Here is a 19,908-nt window from a genome sequence, read left to right on the forward strand (position 1 = left end):
TTGAGATCATACTACAATTTTTGATAGAAAAATATTTTGATAGAGAAATGTTACCACTTTGCATCTATGTATATGAATTTTAATTCTATATTTTTAAAAGGATTTTAGAGTTAAAAAATAAAATGGTGTGTCAATCTTGATGTTTTTATTCTAAGTGTTACTATAATGTTAGTAATAATAACATTACGTGTACATTGTTGTTATTATTTTTTGTCTTAAAATCAGAAGAAGATGTAATTGGGACCGAAAATAATCATAATTTTAGTGCATCGAGAGAAAAATATCTAAAAATCGGAAAACGTTTATTCGGTGAATATTAATAACATATTTTTTTAAATCTAAATTTTTTTATTTTAAAACAATTGCATAGAAAGTTACAGATTTAAGAAAATGCGTATTTTATCATTTGAGAAGAGATTTATCTTAACATAAAGATACGTATGTTAATATAAGTAAATATGTTAATAGTACTCACCAAGTAAATATCTTTCATTTCTTAGATGTTTTTTTTTAGCGTGGGATTTTTGTCGACACACAGAGTGGATCGTAATCAGACGGAAAAGTCGCGCGAGTACGACCTAGTGTGCCTCAGACGGCAAAGATCAGATTTCGCGATTAAATTCAAAGTAGACTTCGACGCGAATTTCATCTCAGATACCCGATAACGCGAGGTGCAGGGTACAATACTGCAATATTGCTATCGTTAACGACCTCCTTCGTCTTTTATGCGCTGAAGATAAAACGACGTCGAGCGGATCGCGTCAGCTGACAACTCAAAGAGGCATCCGGTTTTCGGCGTGTATTTTAGCAGTAAGTCAGATCACCGGGCTCGCGCGTCTATTCGTCGCGAATTCTTATGCCACTCTCTTTGGCTGTAACAGCTGCCTCTCATGAGAGAATCGGAAGAACGGGTGAAGAAGGGGAGGAGAGAAGCGGCACGCGCTAATTGTTGTCTATTATATCTCGAGGACACCGTTCGGCCGATCGATCGCGCCGGTTGTCGTCGCGCGAGAATACACTGTGTAAGTTAAGTTTAATGACATTCTGTCATTCGTGACAACATGAAGAAACCGCAGGAGGAAGCAGGACCGGCTATTAATACGATGGTTTACCGGAATCCGGAATGCGAAGCGCGAGTCGTGCGTGTTGATTGCAGCGCGATTGATAAAGCCGCAGCACGCGCGACAAAGAAGAGTGACGAGCGGCGCAACGGTGAGCAGGGAAAGAGCGAGAGACCGTGAGTGAGGGGGGAAGGGAGGAAGGACGCCTTCGTGCTATTTAATTCGCATATGGAGACGCGTGAGGCATACGGGCGATAAGAATATATCGTCTCGTTGCGAGTGAACGAGGCCACCGAGCGGTACGTTCGCGCGTCGAATTCTCCGGAGACACGCAAATTGAACGGTGCCTTCGGCTTGATGTGGCTCGACCGCGAGGTCACGTCTCGGCCGAAATGCACTCGCTCGGATCCGCGTGTTCGGCTTGAATGCCGAATCGAAACTCGAGGCGGAACTTGGAACGCCGTCGATCATCTGTGGCAGGTTATCTTTCACCTATTGAGAGAAAAAAAATATTTGGTATATTTATAATTTATATTGTAACTACATATAATCACATTATATTGAAAGAATTATAGTCAATATAATTTTCTAATAAGTGTTATTATAGTGTCAGTAATAATAACCTTATATAGCTACTATTATTTTTGTGATTAAAACCATTAAAAAGGTACAAAAACAGGTTGAGAATGGAAATAGCTATGATTTCTTTCAGCGCATGTATACACGCCAGTGTTGATATTTTGACACTTACTAGATATGTATTGAAAACAAATTATTTGATTTATTGATTACTGTAATTATATAGTAATATAGTTATTGTAAAAAAAACCGTTTTTGTGATAAGTACTGTATATAATATATAATAACATAATGCTAATGTTAATAATCTTATATACATATTATTGCTATTATATTTTTCTGTTAGAGCAATAAGAAGATATATATTTGGCGCCAAAAATTATATAATGATTATAATTTTAGCGAGATTAACTATTTCTTCTTCCAATATAGAATCATTAGACATTTTTAATTACACGCATCAACTGTGTATGTTAGTTGCTTGAAGAAACAACAGCATATCATATATTGTTCAGGCAGAGCGTCATTTGCAACGTGAAATATAAAACTGCATATGAAGAAACAAGTAATACATTGAGATAAAAAATATATAGAAAATAAGAAACATTTATTCAATACTAGTAGTAGTAGTGCTAGTAACATATTTACTTATATTAATATATATATATTTTTCATCGAGAAAAAAATATTCTCAAATAAAGAGATATACATTTTTTTTGAATCTGTAGTTTTTTTTTTATGAAAACGATTATTTATTCTATATTTAAATAACAGAATTTAAATTTGAGTAAATACGTTATTAGTACCTACTATGAATAGATATTTCATATTTATTAGATATATCTTTTCAGTTTATATATGAAATATCATTATTCCTTCGAATAACCAACTGTTTCAAATGAGTGGATTTTCAGATACAATATATATGATGAAAATTTTCCAGTGACTCTACATCCAATAAATATATTAGATGCATAAATTAATTCGGTGTCCCTACATTTAATGTCTTATAATTTTTATTCAAATTTTTGTTGGATTGCATAATACTCTATACGGTAAATCTAAACTCTTAAATAGGTTAGCTATTTACACGAACAATATGGGTTGTAACATAGTAACATTGTAACACTGATATTAATTTTGTCTTTGGATACGTTTAAATCATGTGTCATAAAATCTTTGTTTATGTAAAATTTTTTGTATTCACGAATTTTTACTGTGTATTTTTATTTCCAAAGGGATTTAAATCCCGTGAAAAAAAATTTAATTAGTAGTTATTATATGAATGTCGTCTGAAAATGAGCGTTTGAGGCACTGCATCCTTCCTGTGTTCCAGTTAAATAAAAATGCTGCTCAGGCTATCAAAATGATTTGTTCTATTTTGGATGAAGGTGCTGTGACACATAAAATTGTAAAAAGACCTTTTATCGACAATGGAACTAGGCAGGTCATTCTGCTGCACGATAACGCTCGATCACATGCCGCAAATGGGACGAAGGATCTTATCTATACGTTGGTCTGGGAAATTCTCTCTCATGCGGCTTATTCGCTGGATCTAGCCCTATCGAATTACCACCTATTTCGGTCGTTTCAACATCATCCGGCGGATACACATTTTAAAACAGTTGACGAGGTTCGAAAAAGCATTGATAACTGTATTGAGTTAAAACCGCCAAGTTTTTTCCACGAGGACATTCATCGGTCGCCCGATAGATGGAGTAAAGTCATAGAAAATAATGGAAATTATTTCGAATATTAAACTTGCATTTGACTTCTTGTAAATAAACTTTAAGTTTCATTGGAAAAGGCACTGAATTAATTTGTACACCTAATACATCCAGTAAAGGAGACCAACGCTGCCGAGTGTACACGTGTGTCGCGAACGCTTTTCCTAATTAAGCCCGAGGCTTAAGGAGCCCTCCGGAGAATTGGTCTCTCTGTTGCACTCGAAGAGACCCTTGCCAATCGGAAACTTGTTCTGATCCAATTGTGAAAGCCTCGTATTCGAAGTTAAACCAACGACCTAAAGTATAACTCATTGCGACATTTATCGGAATGCCTTTTGCATTCATCGGGCCGAAATGGTGTCTCGCGTATGAAAATGACCGATACGCGAGCTTGCGATCGGACGCGCAAACGTCTTATTTTAAAATGCCGGCTTACGTAACAGCTTTATTCTTGCAAGGGAAAGGTGCATCGCGTGTGTGACGTCAATATGTTACTTACTGGGAATCGTCGGACGGCTCAGCCGCGAGATAATCGGCGAGCTGCAACGCGTTCGCGTCGTAACCTGACATTAGCGTTAAGTGATTTTCCTTGCAAAACGCTCGTGTCCATTACTAGTTTTCGCGATGCAGGTACGTTTAGCCCCAATTCGAAGCACCGGCAGATTGGCGCGTGTGCGTCACTACGCAAACTTTATCGGCTCGAGAGTTAAACGCGGCTTTGATCGTCGTCGATTGCGTGAATTACTCACGACGCATTACGTAAAGCGTATTAAGGTAGTTGTATTAACCATTACTTTTCTATCCCTGATAATACTGTTAGAAAGGTAATGGTTAATACAACACGGAGAAACCCGAAAAATGTGTGCTCGCGCTTGCGCGTGTGTGTGTGTGTATTTAAATATCTATATATCACTTTCTATTATATGTGCATTTTTATTAGTTCAATTGACGTATAAATAAAGCAATAATGAAAAAAATAGAAAACTAATAATATCTCCATGTGTGTAATATTGTATGTAGATTTATTTAAATTTTTTTCAAAATTAACATTTATTATTTAGATAGTTAAATAAAGTTAAAGGAAAATATTCTCTTTAATAAATATAATATTAAATAAGCTTATGTAGGGGCTCTTTAATATTGTCACTGAAAATTCGACACTGTATGTACTATCTTAAGCGTCAAAATGTCTAATGATTATCACAATATACCATACAAATGAAAATTAGTTTCATTCAATGGATGAAATTTGATCGAAAATTGTTAATGACGATAGGAGAGATTCACTAGAAAATATACAGTAAAAGTGGTAATCTCGTTTTAAAAACGAGTCTTTTATCTTATTTTGTATTATGTTTTTTTATTATGTCTTTTGTATTATGTCTTTTGTACTATTTTGTATTATTTTATATTATTTTGTATTATGTCTTTTGTATTATTTTGTATTATTTTTATTTTAAACTATATACTTTATTCCTAATATTTTTTTCCGATTGCTTATATATTTAATTACTTCTTCCTTATTTCCCCTTCATTGTGTCTAATCCCTAAAGTTATTATTATTGATACTATAGTAACGCTTATACACTAATAGGAAAATAGTTCTCCTAACTATATATCTTTTACTGTGATGATTACACTGTTAATCAAGTATCGCCAAAGTTGGAGGTACACGTTAAAGTAAAATCCCTACGCAATTACAAGAGACAGTTCGAGACACGTACGAATGAATTTGGAGATATTACGCAGTTATACCTCCAAATTTGGAGGTACATACTTTGTGACACTTCCAAATTCTAGATACGTATTTCAAAATGTTTCTCGTGAAACATTTATTTCAACGTGTACCTCCAACTTTGGCGATATATAGTTAACAATGTATAATTGCAAATGTCAAATATTTCTCTGTCAGGCCATTATTCATAGTCAGATCTTACATTTTAGACAGTCTGAAGTATATCTTTGGATGCATTGTACCCAATAAAATTATCCGTACAGCACCTGAAAACGAACTTAAGACGATCGTAAATATAAGATCTGACTAGAAATATAGGTCTCAGTGCTTTCTTCGGACATTCTGGAAATTCTCTATCCGACAGCCAATCGACATGTTCAATAAATTCGTCGTACAAGTGAAATTTTGGCCCTATAGTCTAAAATGCGCCGACTAGCATTTTCTTGCGAAAAATTGCCCGAATGGTTGCGCCTTGCCAGCCGTGCACTTTTCCGTGCCAAAGAGTGCAGGTGGAAAATCGCGATAATTATTCCTTATTTACATACTCTTATATTGCAAAACGAAATAATGCGCATTTCAATCGTACGTTGTAGTACATAAAAAACAAGACAACTCATGCATCGTGATTAATGAAACAGATAAAATGCAATATCGAAGCAACGAATAAACACGTTATCGCGGACAGACGCGGTGGAAAACAAAAAAAAGTAGCCTGTGCTAATGTGAAGTAATAATTACATCTGTTATGAAGTTAGAGAAACTACGATCCGAATATGACAATCTAACAACTACCGGTATTATTTTTCACGCAACACAGTACGTGCTCGACAAATTACGGTGTGATCTGTATAAATAATTCAACAAAGTAGAAACAAAGTATATGAGATCAACGACTAGGTTTGTGCCAGTCGGTAAGATAAGACGCGTATGTTTTTTTCTCAACTATAATCTAATTGTATCTCAACTCGGGTTAATTTTTACTGATTTTGTCAAACAAAACAATTGACGTAGCTAAGGTAACGCGAACTTGCAAAATTTGTTTCCATTATTTATCTATCCCGCAGCGAGTATTTCTTAATTTTTTATTTTATTTTGCCGCGCTATGGTGTTTTCATATCTCATACAAGTAATGGTTCGTCAGCGTGCTTAAATTGAAAGTTGCATACTATAGCACATGCTATATTTTTTAGTATCTGCATTTTTGCACTTTCACATAACTTTTTACATAATGTGTCACATATGTATGACACTGACCTCTAATGAGGAAGATTGGTACATCATATATACAGTGAGCCAATAATTATCGCCATTTTAAATATCTTGGAAAGGTAAAAGTATTTAATTAATAACTAGATGAGAAGACGAAAAAAGTTTATATTTACAAGTATTCCAAGTGATAATTATTTATCAATACAATTTTTATTAGATAAATTCATTTTTCTCCCTCACATTTCGAAAATATTCAGAATAGTAATGTTCGTTGCTTCATCTTATACACATGGTCTACCAAAAGTTTCGGAACAGCTAATTATTTCAAAAAATAATTATTAAAAAAAAAATGTTTGCAACAAAAGTTGTTTAAAAAAGCTATCAGACATTTTGCTATTGATACTTGTTTGGCCTTAGAATGACCTTGAAAAGTGTTATTAAAGTCAACATAAAAATCTTAAATGGAACCTCCTATTTTTCGTTACATATTCTTATAGCTGACGTTGAGATGTTTTCGAAATACTGGTTACATACTTTTTTTCCATAAGAACTTTCCGAATTATGAGGCTTGAAAGTTGTAATATCGCCGGCATTAGCATTACTCAAGGCGTACTGCGTGGGGGATGGTCGGATTTACACTTCTTTTGTGTGAGTGTGTGTGTGTGTGTGTGTGTGTGTGTGGATGTTTCAACATTTCTTTAAATATACGTATGTCCGCTCGATCGACGAATAGTCCTCGACGCGAAAATTCGGTCTCTATACTAATATCGTGTTTCCAGCGTGCAACTTTGCTTGGCACGCGAGAGGCGAAAGAAATGGCGAATGAATCGAGTGGATTTGATATATCATGCGTACTCCGCCTTTTTACTGAGAAATAATCGTTGGCACAATGTTGCGTGTGCAGCTACCAGTTCCACGACGGGCACACTAGGTCGCGTTTTTCCTTGAATTGCGAAACAAGTTTTCTTAATACTTGAAACGATAGCAGTTTTCCACGAAAATAATGGCGCACACGTAGAGGCGCGTTGTTACAATGTCGGGTGACCACAACTTCAGGCATATACGCACGCCACTTCATTATTTTTATATTATGACATAACTTTAAAGCTCTCGGAAGGATGCGTGACGCGAACTTTGATAAAAATCGGTGGCGCAATGTCAAGTTGCGTGACACCAATGATCTTTAATAAACTAACCAAGAACTCCGATGCTCTCTCGCTGCCTTTCGCACTTTTCCTTTTTTACAGCGATAAAATGTGGCTATCGATCTAGTGTGCTCGGGTGTAGTCAATTGTGTCGACGGCTACTGTGGGACAATAATTATCACGGCAGAATATCAAGAAAGAAGCCTTACATTTATAAAGTAAATCAACGAAAAAGATTGCAATTCGCAAAAACTTATATTACTAAAAATAATTGTTTCTGGGGCAAAGTCATATTCTCAGACGAATCTAAATTCAATGTCTTCAGTTCGGATGGGCGGAACCCCTATGTATGGCGAGAACCAAATACAGACTTGCAAGCAAAGCGTTTAAAACGAACAGTCAAACACGGAGTTGGCAATATCATGGTATGGAGCTGCATGGCAGCTAATGGAACTGGAAAATTAGTGTTTATCGATGGTATACTCGAGGAGCCTGCTTATCAAACATTTCTTCAACCATATTTGCCAATTTGGGAGCAGAAGTTACAGGATCTTTTTTTATTTCGTGAATTATAGTTTTCTCTTCTCTGCTTGCCAATTTTTTCGGACGACCTGAACGAACTTTATTGGCAACAGTTCCTTGATTTTCAAACTTCTTTATTATGTAATGCACTGTAGATTTACTTCTGTTTACAATTTTCGTATTCTCATTATAAGATTTTCCGTCTCTACGTAGTTTTAATAGCATTTCTTGTTCACAGTTTTATATTTCTGACTTTTTCCTATTCATATTCATTATAACACTGCACAACTGTACGTTACTCTTACTCAAATGATGTCTTATGATCAACTGAATGTTCCTTTGTTTACATTTGATGTTAATGTTTACATTCAGTATTGAGATACAAACCGAAACACAAATAACTTTGAAGAGTTCGAATACTTTTGTTACCCATGCCTGGTGCGTATTTCAAGAAAATCTGTCGTAAACACTATATATACGATTGGATTATTTTCTAATTTTACTAACATAATCTTGGTACTTCTTTCTTGCTATAGACATTAATTGTTTTAAGTATTCAAGAATAACATACATATTTTATGTGCTAAAGATAAAAAATCTAGCCGTTCGAATACTTTCGTTAGCCACTGTATGTCTATATTACCGACGAATGTACGGACAGCTTTATTATTAATAAGTAAAAATCATTATTCGAATGTCACAAATTGATATACATTCATAAACGTTCCACTTACTGACCTAAACATGACAGTTTATTGTTAAGAACTTATATTTATACTATTTGTTAAATTTTGGAGGAATAAGTTATAATTTTGATACTATTTTTTAATTTTATAATAAATAAAATTTTCCGCTTACATTTTCTCTTTAGAAACCGAAACATTTATATCATTTTATATCATATTTATTTAGATGGTAATAGAGACAAATAAATATTCCAATACCGATTATAATAATATACATATATTAATTACAAAAAAATACCTAACTTGTTATTTTTTCGTTTGCAAAGTATTCTTTAAACTTTCCCCGACTTTAACAGTATTCAATCGACACAATTTCAGTCACTTGAGATTAAAAATAGTTGCAAAGAAATGTCAAAAGACGCCTTACATCAACGGCCAATTTCTAAAATGTTGGCGAGTAACTGTTCAAACTGTCATTGTTAGCAACACATTTATAATTATAATATTCCGGTATTTACTATAGCTTTTAATTTTATTCGACACTTATTATAACAGATAATATATCAAATTTAGAATAACAATATGTTTTTTAAGGTAATCATGGAGTTATATTATTTAATTTATTAAGAAGAACAGATGCGATTTTCACAAATTAGGAAATTGCCACGAATTGGAACGTTCGCTTTATATAAACAGAAGTGAATACAATCAATAACGACATCGGAAAAATGATCAAACTTGAGGCTATTAAGTATTTATCATTGAAATATTAATTCCTATTTCTTCAAATATGCATTCAGTGCTCTATTAGCAGAGTTGTGAATAATCCTTAAGCAACAACCTATATCCCTTCTACGAATAGGTTTGCGATATTGGATAATATATTTTTACGGTAAATCATCCATAAGACCGATATTATGAACATCATCTTGATTATATTGTGGAGCCAATCCATCCTGAAACATGTAAAGTATCGTTATATCAAGCATCGTCTCATATTCTTCTCGATCTGCCGGAAATTTCGCTAGTATCGAGCAATTTGTATTCTGCATTTTTTAAACGAATGAATAAAAGCGAATATTAATTCGTAACTAAAAAATTTTGGTCAGTCGCTATTGGTACTTTACAATTATGAGAATGAATAAATCATTAAACGTTTTGATATTGATATCGACAAATGATTGACATCAGAATCCAATCTTTCATATAAATGAGAAAAAAAACAGAATTACTCATCAGAGATTGTCTTATGATTTGCACAACACTTTTCAATTTTATATCTATTATTTTTTGTTATTTTTGTCACTAGGTTAAATAATAATAACAGATTCACTGCTGTTGCTTCGCTTCTTCATCACCTATTATTAACCGTTAATCACTATTTCATATATGGCTACTATTAACCGTCTGATAAAGTTATTATTATTATTACTATTATTTCCTGGAAATTGCGATAAAAAGAGACTGTTATCTTGCATTTAAAAATTAAAGATTGATTTGTAATTCATTTCGTGATCAGTTACAGGTCGTTTAATTAGTTATATGGAAACAAAACTTTACAGTCAAGGTTCTATTATATCGGGAATAATCGTGGCGTTACGTAATCTATTTTGAATATCTTTTTAGAACGATTTATCAGGCTCGGGCAGGGAGGGGGATTCCGATTTTAATAAAATCCGAATAAATGTTGCAACGGGCTAAGTCTCAAGAGATATAAGGATGATGGCCGCGCATTACATAACTACATCTAGTATCAAGCTAATTACGAAGCATTTCCTTGAGGAATACCGATTCGAATTCGACGAACTCGGAAATCCGAAGGGGAGGAAAAGTCGAAATGAGTATTTCGCACGAGACAGGGAGCATCGATCATGATTACAATAATTACGATCAGTTGACGTAGATTCTCGCCGTATTTTACAAGGAAAATTAATGCAGAAGTTAATAATGAGTGAATCAGCATTATGCATAGCAAATAGATAGATCTCGCCAAGATTATTCTCTGTTTCTCGACCAACAGTGATAAAGAGTGTCGTGTTTGTGTCGTTATGCGCGATCAGCTTTCGGCTTGGACTTTCCAAAAGTTATTTTCATCTTCAATAAGTTATTCTGTTTTTACGCGTTACATCAGATCTTGAGCCGTTTGCCAGTAAGCGGTAAAATTTGACATATTCTGATATTTTTGTTACTTATATGATCGCTTATAAACATGGGGAATAAAAATGAGGATTGTGAGCTTCATCGCGGACTCCCATTTATGTGTACAAATGCCAGATTGTGTAAATGCAAAATGCATAAAATACAAATACGTAATCACAATGGACGTAAGCGTGATTACGATTGAGCAATTTGCTATTTGCGAGTACGCAAAAGACATGCGAACATTTTATATTTAGCAATGCAAATGCATAATATGCGTAAGACGGAAAAATTCGATGTACGTTAATAGGTTCTGACACATCGGATTTTTATTTTAAATATCTTACCAAGTTCGCAAAAGGAATTCTGCTTCGGGTTTTGTGACGTAAATCGGGTATGTAAGAACAACGCTTTTACACGTGTTATGATCCTTGGAAAAATTCTCTTGCACGTTAATACGAAGTTGTAGTGCATAAATACATGTAGTGTAATAAAGGAGAAAAATATTAAAAAGAGAGAGAGAGAGAGAGAGAGAGAGAGAGAGATATCAAAATTCAAAAAAGATATCCCCTATTTCTAAGTGACCGCAATTAAGAAGAAAAATGAAGCAACATCTGGTTCTTCTGGGCAAGACTAAAATTAACAAGTTCCTGAAAATAGTTTGGCTCACATTACAATTCGCGCAAAACTTTCACCGGTTGCCAGTGTGCTTCCACGTTATGACCTAATTTTCCACTAACGACCGAACAATAGACTAAACAATAAAACTTCGCAACGCTACGTAAGACGTTTTCGTTAGAGTGCTATTCTGAATTTTTTCAGTTGTTTGTTACTTCTCTCTGTTTCTCGACCGACAGTGTGGATGATCCGTTCATGTCGTATGCAGTATATGTATGTCGGTGTGTGTGTCCGATAATACGTCGGGTTTTCAGAGACGACAGATAAGATAACTCGATTCAAGTTTCGCAACGACGGAAGCCTTTCAATTGTAATTGTTTGTAGCTCAAATACTACCAACTCGTCGCCACTTAGACGAAAATAAAAAAAGTCGGTAAATATATATATATTAACGAAACTTTTTCCAATAACTCTGACATATATTAAGAAAAGTATGCTGAGTAATATACAAACAATTTCAGCTGTCAGACATTGTTTATTGCAAAGTTATTAACAAAAAAATTTCTAACCTGAGAATCTATATTATTGCTTAAATACTCACTGATTTGGCTGAATTTTTATAATATTATGTATTTTTTGCGTAAAATACGAATTTTAAAGATAAAATCGTCGCTCTCAATTAGAACAAAAGTTACAAATTGTTAAAAAAATGATAGGGTATACAGATTAACAAATCTCTTTCCAATGACTCTACCTAAGCAGCACGTAAACGTTCGAGGAATGTTCGATTTACGTTCACTTGGTTTGGTTATATTCAAAAAAAGTGGAAACGTTCGAAGAACATACGTTTTGGAACTTTTAATATATATCTTACGTAACAAAAGTGTCGCAGTATCATATATATATATATATATATATAGCGTTTAAATCTTTTGCCTTACTAAATTTATATATATATATATATATATATATATATNAAAATTATAGACTCTGAAAAGATTAGCAAAGGCCCCTACGCAAGGCGTGAATTTATAGGTGCATTATAATATATAAATAAATATTTCAGCAATAAGTTGTTGAAGTACAAACCTTGTGTAGAGACCTTTGTTAATTTTTTCAGAATGTATAGTTTTAGTATATGATAGATACTCATTAATTTAGTAAGGCAAAAGATTTAAGTATATATTGAATATATTTATAAATATAAATATTGCAAAATATTTAAGCAAAAAATCACACTTACATGACATTTAAATCTGCTAAAGGAAATCTGTCGTGTATTGTGGTGGAGTAGAAAGGCTCCGTCTTTCCCTCGCAGCTCTTCCCCGCTTTAATCTTAACACAATCCCAACTCTAACCCAACTTACATATAATTGTGAGACATTCATAATATTCTTTAATAAATGTTAGTTCTCTCTCTACTCCACCAATATGACAGATTTCCTAACCACACAATCATCAGATTTTAAAATTGTTTTGCTAATAATTTTGTAATAAACCAAATCTGACGACTGAAACTTTTTGTATGTCATTCACACTTTTCTTAATGATATATGTCAAGGTCAGGGTTGTTGGAGAGGAGTTTGTTAATATATATATTTACCAAAAATTATACGCAATTAAAAAAAAAGACTGCCGTTTCCGCAGCAGAAGACAATTATTTGTTCCATTAGGTTAACTCACCTCTTACGATGTAACCTGGCTGCTTCGAGGTTTTTCATATCTTCGTTTAGTAAGTAAATTTTTGAGCCGATAATGCCATTCCTGGAAATATAATACATGACGTGGCGTCACAGACAAGTCAGATTTTACGGTGTCATAATTTGTAGGTAGTTGTATATACATATGTATAATTACTTGAAGTATTCCCGTACATCAATATTCATTAAGTCAGCTCCAAAATCCTTAGCATTTTCAGCGTTAAGATTAGATAATATGTTAAGAGCTTGAGAATTTTTGAAAGACCACTCGTTCAACAGAAAATACGACAGGGCACTGTTCGATACGTACACTTTTCTTTGCAATTTCAGTAGCCTAGAAATCGAGCATTTGAAGTTTAATATTTCTCGTTAATACTTAACTAGAATATTAACTTTCGTCTTCGAGACGTGGTCTCCGAGACATTTATATGAACCCCTTTCTGTCCTCTTTTTCATCTCACCAAGATATTTTATTTTATACAGAATGTTCTAAACCGTAGCTCAGACAAAATAATTAATTCCTTACAAATGCGAATTTTACAAAATGGTACATGACTTTTCTGTTCACGGGAACCGAGAACAGTTTGGAACACCCTGTATATTTTGGAAACAAAAATTATATATACATATATATATGTGCGTACACGCACGCGCGCGCGCGCGCGCATACACACACACACACACACACACACAGGTATAAAATTTTGTTGAGTTTCGAAAATAAATCTTACATTGGACGTGCTCCGCATAATTTGATGATACTATCTATGCATAACGCCGGGAGGACGTGTAGCAATAACATCAGGATGTAATACATCCAACGGTTCTTGGTTAATGTAGTATGTGGAGACCAAATGATTCCTTCGATTGGGATCTGCCGCACTATTTCGAAGCCCGTCTGCTGGATTTGCATCATGTTTAATTTTTTCAGGCTGTTCGATGAACAGTTGTAAACATGAGCCGTTTTATCTTCGGAGATGCTAAATCAGAAGACACGTTACGAATGCACAAATGCTCGCACTGAATGTCACGGTGTCGTGTAAGAATTACGTTTATACGATTTCAATCAGCAAAGTTTTCTTTCTGAACTCATGAGCTTAAGAAATTGACGAGATACAGTTTCTAATATTCCAATTGTCATTTTCCACTACTCATCTCGAGCTTATGAAGGGTGTGCTATATAGACTAATTTTCGTTTAATTATAAGTATCGGGCATACGTTTTAAGTCCGCGGTGCCAGGCCGTTATAATCATCAACTTGACGATAAGATCTACTGGTATAAAGTCGCTGACGACGGTAGGATCGGCATAAAACACGCGTAAGATTCCCTTGCCACCACCGATTAGCGTTCCGATTGGTCCATTGAAGTTGTCGAGCCACCCTTTCACGGGATCCTCCATCGTCGATATGACTAAAACAGAAAAAAATGCCGATGCCGCAGCACCTCCAACATCTCGACTCGCTTTATCGCCGCGATCGTTCATCGCCATTTCATTCATTCGCTTTTATCACGTTCTTTTCATTATACGATATTTAAATATGTATTAAATGATTATCTCTAGATAGTAAACTTGATGGGTTATCCGGGGTGAATCGAGTTCTCTGTTTTACTTATGACAGCGATATTTCTAATTGCATTACACGATAAAAAGAGCGAAAATTATTTTTGTCATGTTTTTCTAATACTAGATACATTTTAATGCTAATATTATAATATTATTTTTCTTTCTACGTAAAAATATTTAATTAATTTTATTCTTATGTAGTGTTCAGTAATTTCAGCAGTTTTCTCCAAAATATTTTCCCTGTTGGGATTTGTAACATTTAAATTTGTTCAATTTCAAACAATTAGTTATATGATATCTTAAAGCAAATTTTACAGTTTTTATTCTTATTTTAATGACAGAACGTTGCGACAATTAGCTTTATAGATTAGAAAGTTTATTGTATTTAACTTCCAGTTTCAGAAAAGTAACAAAATTACCGACTGCACAAAAATGATAGCTATTAATTGTAGAATTACTTTCGATTAATTATTTGTAATCAATTACTTATTATATATTTTGTATATTTTAATAATTATTAATTTTATTTCTCGTCATTACAAAGAATACTTGACTCTTCAAGAAACGAAACGTCACGCATACAACTGCATATATTGGTATGGAGGATTTCCGGGTAAATCGATAAGTGAAACTATGCGTACCTATCGAGGGCCGCAGAAGAACACAAGGCAACGATTCGGAATAATCGCTTATCACCTGCTCCGCTAGCTTCTTTGTGAAGACGTAGGTGTTTGGCATGTTTCCTATGTATCTGAAAATAGCCCGAGCATATTTCGAAGGTGAGACGATGCATGCGACGATCTACACAAAAGCGTCGCGCTCGTAACTCACTTCGCCGTCAGTATTCTCAGGGTGTGTTCGTCGACGGACTCGGCAATCTCGATCGCTCGTCTCCAATCGATCTCCGGGGGATATAGAATTTCGTTGACGACGCATTTGTCGATCTGAGTGTAGGTTGAACTGACGTGCAACAGGACCTTCAACCGTTCGCGCAATTAGCGTACTCGTAACTCCGCAGTTGCCTGCCTTCTCTCTCTCTCTCTCTCTCTTTCTCTCTCTCTCTGTTTCCTTCTCTTATGTTTCGACATTCCTCGAATAAAATCGTAAGCGGTAATAAAGTTTGTATTCTGCGCCGATGGAAATATTTTCCCCAGACACGCAATTATAATATTCATCTTAATAGATTGTCACGCGTTTCCAACATTCGAATTCGAGATCAAATTTCCATGTATCGTAATTAATTATTCAATTATTCAAGTAAGACGGAAATGCAGAGGGAAAGTACCAAAACTAGCATAGGTATGGTATCTATATACTCATGTTTCTCCGTTGTAAAGTATTGAGCTCTGTGGAATAGAATATGAACTTTGTCTACTTGAACTTTGTATACAATAATTGGAGTTGAAGTAACAGTTTCTATTTGCAAGCGCGCACAGTTGTGCTATCAGTGTTGTTTGATTTTATTTGTGCCGAAGTTTTTGTTGAGTTATTTTCTCGTGAAAATTAAAGTAACAAATCAGCGGTTAATTAACTAATTTAATTAGTACTAACAAATTTATCTGGCAATGCTATTTTGTAATCTGAGTTTTAAACTTTTCAAATCACTTTGGATCTTATGCCAATCTCTATCTGCTGCCATTGAACCACACAAGAAAAATTAGAATTAAATTGTTCTGTAAATTGAAATGCTTGCGTTTATTGGTTGGTTTTTCAACCAACATATCTGATCTTTATCATATTGCATATCTGATTTTAAATATCATTTCATAAAATAAAATTGAAATGATTGGTGATTGATTTTCGCCTGTTTTTTTTCTTGTTTGTTTTTTATAGATGGAAAGAAAAATTCAGAGGATTCTTTTCCATATAACAAAAGAGAAATATACATAGTAAAATTTTTAGTTTTAAAAAATATGTAAGTTTATATAAAGATAATATGTAATGATATACATATAATAAATGTATTAAAAAATGTATAATTTCAGTATGTTATTTATTTTTATTTATTTTTTGTTATAATTTCCTATAGATGTCATATGGGCATGTCAGTTTTATGGCTTATTTTGCTATAAAAGTGTTAATCCTCATACATCTTAAAAAATAATTACAAAGAATAACTGCAGAGAAATATATAATAATTTTCACAAGATTGTCATATATTTTAGTAGAGAAATGTTGTTGTACCCATGCACATAAATTTTAATTTTTCCACCTTCAACATGACTTTAAAGTTTAAAAACAATAATAAAAATGGCGTGTCGGTTTTAGTGCTTTTCCTGTACTATTTAACAATTCTTAGATAAATTTATTTTATAAAATCAATCTATAAAAACCATCCTCTCTCTCTCTCTCTCTTTCTCTTTCTCTCTTTCTTTGTATGTATGTATGCGTATGTATGTGTATGTACCATTATTCAAGTAATGACGCTATGAGTAATTCGATCATGATAAGTGATAACTTACTGCTAAATTTTTCATATTACTAGCCAAGATACAAACGTCCCGTGTTGATCTAGTGTTGTTAAAAATCGCGTCTTTCAAGCTGTCGTCAAATCTTACACTTGCCGCAACATGGAATATTACAGACACTTTGTCGATTATCATTTGTCTATCTGCAGGCGACAACCCTAAGTCCACAGCCGCTGCGTCTCCCGTTACGGGAATAAGCTTGTCAAAACTGGATGGTCGCTCTGTTTGTAATTTATCGAACAGCTATAACAAAAACTGACAATCATTCAGAGACAATCACTATCTTTCATTGTTCGTTGCGATTTCATCCATCAGTACTTCGGTAAGTTTCCAAGTTCAAAATGAAGGAGAAAAGGAAAAAAATGTAAGAGACCAAAAATCCTAAAGAATTGAAATTGTATTGTGCGTTTATCACTGAAGAGAGTCGTAATCGTTTGCCAAACCGTTTGAAGAATTTAATTTTTATATTGTAGGAGAAAATACCAAAACTGACATAGGTGTGGTAAACCGACATATCCATGTTTTTTAGCTGTAAACTATAGAACTCCGTTGGATAGAACATTTTTATCTACTGTGTACAGTAGTATAATTGAAGTTGCAGTTTCTGTTTACAATACATTCAGTTCTGTTATTAGAGTCGTTCAATTTTTTGGTGTGTTAAAATTTTCGTCGAGTTGTCTTCTTGTGAAAATTAAAGTAACTAGTCAGCGGTAAATAATTTATTTATCAATGTTATTTTATAATGTGATTTTGAACTTTTAAATCACTATCAATTCGGTTCTTGTGTCAATCTCTATCTTCTGTCACTGGAAAACGCAAGAAAAGTTAAGATTAATTTGTTCCATATACTGACATACTTGCTGTGAAATATCATCTCATAGAATATAATTGAAGCTACTTGTGACTGATTGTTTCTGTGTTTCTTGTTTGTCTGTTTAAGATGGTAGGAAAGAAGTTCGTTACATAATAAATAAGTTACAAATATCGTAAATTTTTTAAAATATTAAAAAATATGTAAGATTAAAGATAACATGTAAGAATATATCATAAATGTACTATATCATAAATGTACAAAATAATGTAATTTTAGTGTTTTTATTTTATTTTTTGATGATTTGTTACAAATATCACACATACACACACACATACAAACATGAATATGTCGGTCCGGGGTCTAGTTTTTAGAAGCGTCAACTCTCATACATCTTAAAAAATAATTATTTGCAAGAAAAAATATATAATAATTTTGAAACCATCATATATTTTTGTAGAGAACTGTTATTAGATTGTATTCATGTACATAAATTTTAATTTTGCACCTTCAACAGGACTACCGAGTCTAAAAACAAAATATTATGTTGGTATTGGCGATTTTCCTCTAATTAAAATATAATCTTTCTCGCAACGAATTATTTGATTTAGCTCTTATGGTGGCTTTTCATAAAATTTTATGATTGTACATCTTGTAGAGCTTTATCATAATTACAAACGTTTACTGAGAAATTGAGCAAATTTATTAGACAAATGCGTGTATATTCATTAAGCGATACTGGTCTACGATTTTCTTTGATGTACACTATTCGTTCCGTACTTACCTTATTATTCAACATTTGTTTAAGCCTATCGTTGGCTCCGATTCTTTTTTTCGGTCGCATCAGCAGAAATATTTCCACGACGTCGGGGCAAGACCGTAGCAGCTTTTCAATTAAGGCTTTTCCTATAAAACCCGTTGCACCTGTGATAAATATGCTACGACCAGCGAAAAATGCCGGTATAAACGTTTGTATCGTATCCTTCTTCATATTTGAACAACGACCATGAATAAGCACAAAAAGCAGAAAGCACTTTCGATCGTGCGAATGAATGATGCAACGAATGTATAATAGAAGGGGAAAGTATGATGTTGTTTTCACAAATTTGAGTCGTTAAAAAGAGAGATTTTGATGAACACGAATGACATAATTTTATATAACATTCGACGCGGCGTTAAACTCGCGGTGCTTTATTCCTGACGACGAACAAAGGTATGATTGAATTAGTAAAGCCCCGAACTTAAGAATTCTTTTGATGAAAATGTTTTATTTAAATAGGTTATTGAAGAATAGGGAAAGTTCAAAGAGCATGAGCTCCTCCATATTGATGCGTTTATTTCCATATCTTATCACTTCCGCAATGATACTTGTATTTGAGTGTGGCGTTGTAACTAACCATGTCATTATTCGTATATACAGGGTGTCCTAAACTACTCTCGGTTCCTGTGGTGTACAAGTAGACCGGTTGAAATTGACGGCAGAAAAGTCATATACTATTTTGCAACATTAGCAATAGTGAGGAATTAATTATTTTGTCTGAGCTAATGAACGCACAAAAAAGGATAGACTGGACATTGTATAAAGAAAAATTGCTTATTTCTGAAGATCTCCTGGTAATAATGAGCATCAGCTGATTTCTAAAGACAGTTATCCAGCAAGTAGCGAGTGACATGCGATACAGAACTGTGCGCCGGAAAGAAATACGCTTTTCGCTATCAGTTGATATTCATCGTTATTTGGAGATCTTCAGAAGTCATTTTTTTAATATCTTTACATAATATCCCAAGTGAATGTAAAGCGAACGTTCCTCGAACGTTTAGGTGCTGCTTGAGATCTAGCCTATCCCTGCCTGTGCGCTCATTAGTTTAAACAAAGTAATTAATTCCTCACTAACTATTGCTAATTTTGCAAAATGATACATGACTTTTCTACTTAGTTTCA

General features: G+C 33.7%; 1 protein-coding gene across 2 annotated transcripts; it reads right to left on the reverse strand.

Annotated features, from left to right (window-relative positions):
- Window positions 1–8,968: 8,968 nt before the first annotated feature.
- Window positions 8,969–19,754, reverse strand: LOC106746514 (fatty acyl-CoA reductase 1-like). Of its 2 annotated transcripts, none has more exons than XM_014623177.1 (9): window positions 18,751–19,754; window positions 17,150–17,398; window positions 15,519–15,664; window positions 15,329–15,438; window positions 14,341–14,533; window positions 13,853–14,101; window positions 13,279–13,455; window positions 13,105–13,185; window positions 8,969–9,620 (listed from the first exon to the last, which is right to left on the reverse strand). In XM_014623177.1, the coding sequence occupies exons 1-9, from the start codon at window positions 18,955–18,957 to the stop codon at window positions 9,506–9,508; spliced, it is 1,527 nt and encodes a 508-aa protein (XP_014478663.1). In that variant the 5' UTR covers window positions 18,958–19,754; the 3' UTR covers window positions 8,969–9,505. The 2 variants fall into 2 exon arrangements, with proteins under 2 accessions (XP_014478663.1, XP_014478672.1); XM_014623186.1 differs by having other exon boundaries at window positions 9,538–9,620; window positions 13,296–13,455.
- Window positions 19,755–19,908: the final 154 nt, after the last annotated feature.

Source organism: Dinoponera quadriceps, unplaced genomic scaffold (genome assembly GCF_001313825.1).
Source record: "Dinoponera quadriceps isolate SergipeBrazil2010 unplaced genomic scaffold, ASM131382v1 scaffold192, whole genome shotgun sequence".
Lineage (NCBI taxonomy): Eukaryota > Metazoa > Arthropoda > Insecta > Hymenoptera > Formicidae > Dinoponera > Dinoponera quadriceps.

Coding starts and splice junctions, on each gene's coding strand:
- LOC106746514 (XM_014623177.1), bottom strand. CDS start 18,957: ATGAAGAAGGATACGATACAAACGTTTATACCGGCATTTTTCGCTGGT. Junction 15,665..17,149: donor GTAATATGAAAAATTTAGCA/GTAAGTTATCAC, acceptor GAACGGTTGAAG/GTCCTGTTGCACGTCAGTTC. Junction 15,439..15,518: donor CTGAGAATACTGACGGCGAA/GTGAGTTACGAG, acceptor GGCTATTTTCAG/ATACATAGGAAACATGCCAA.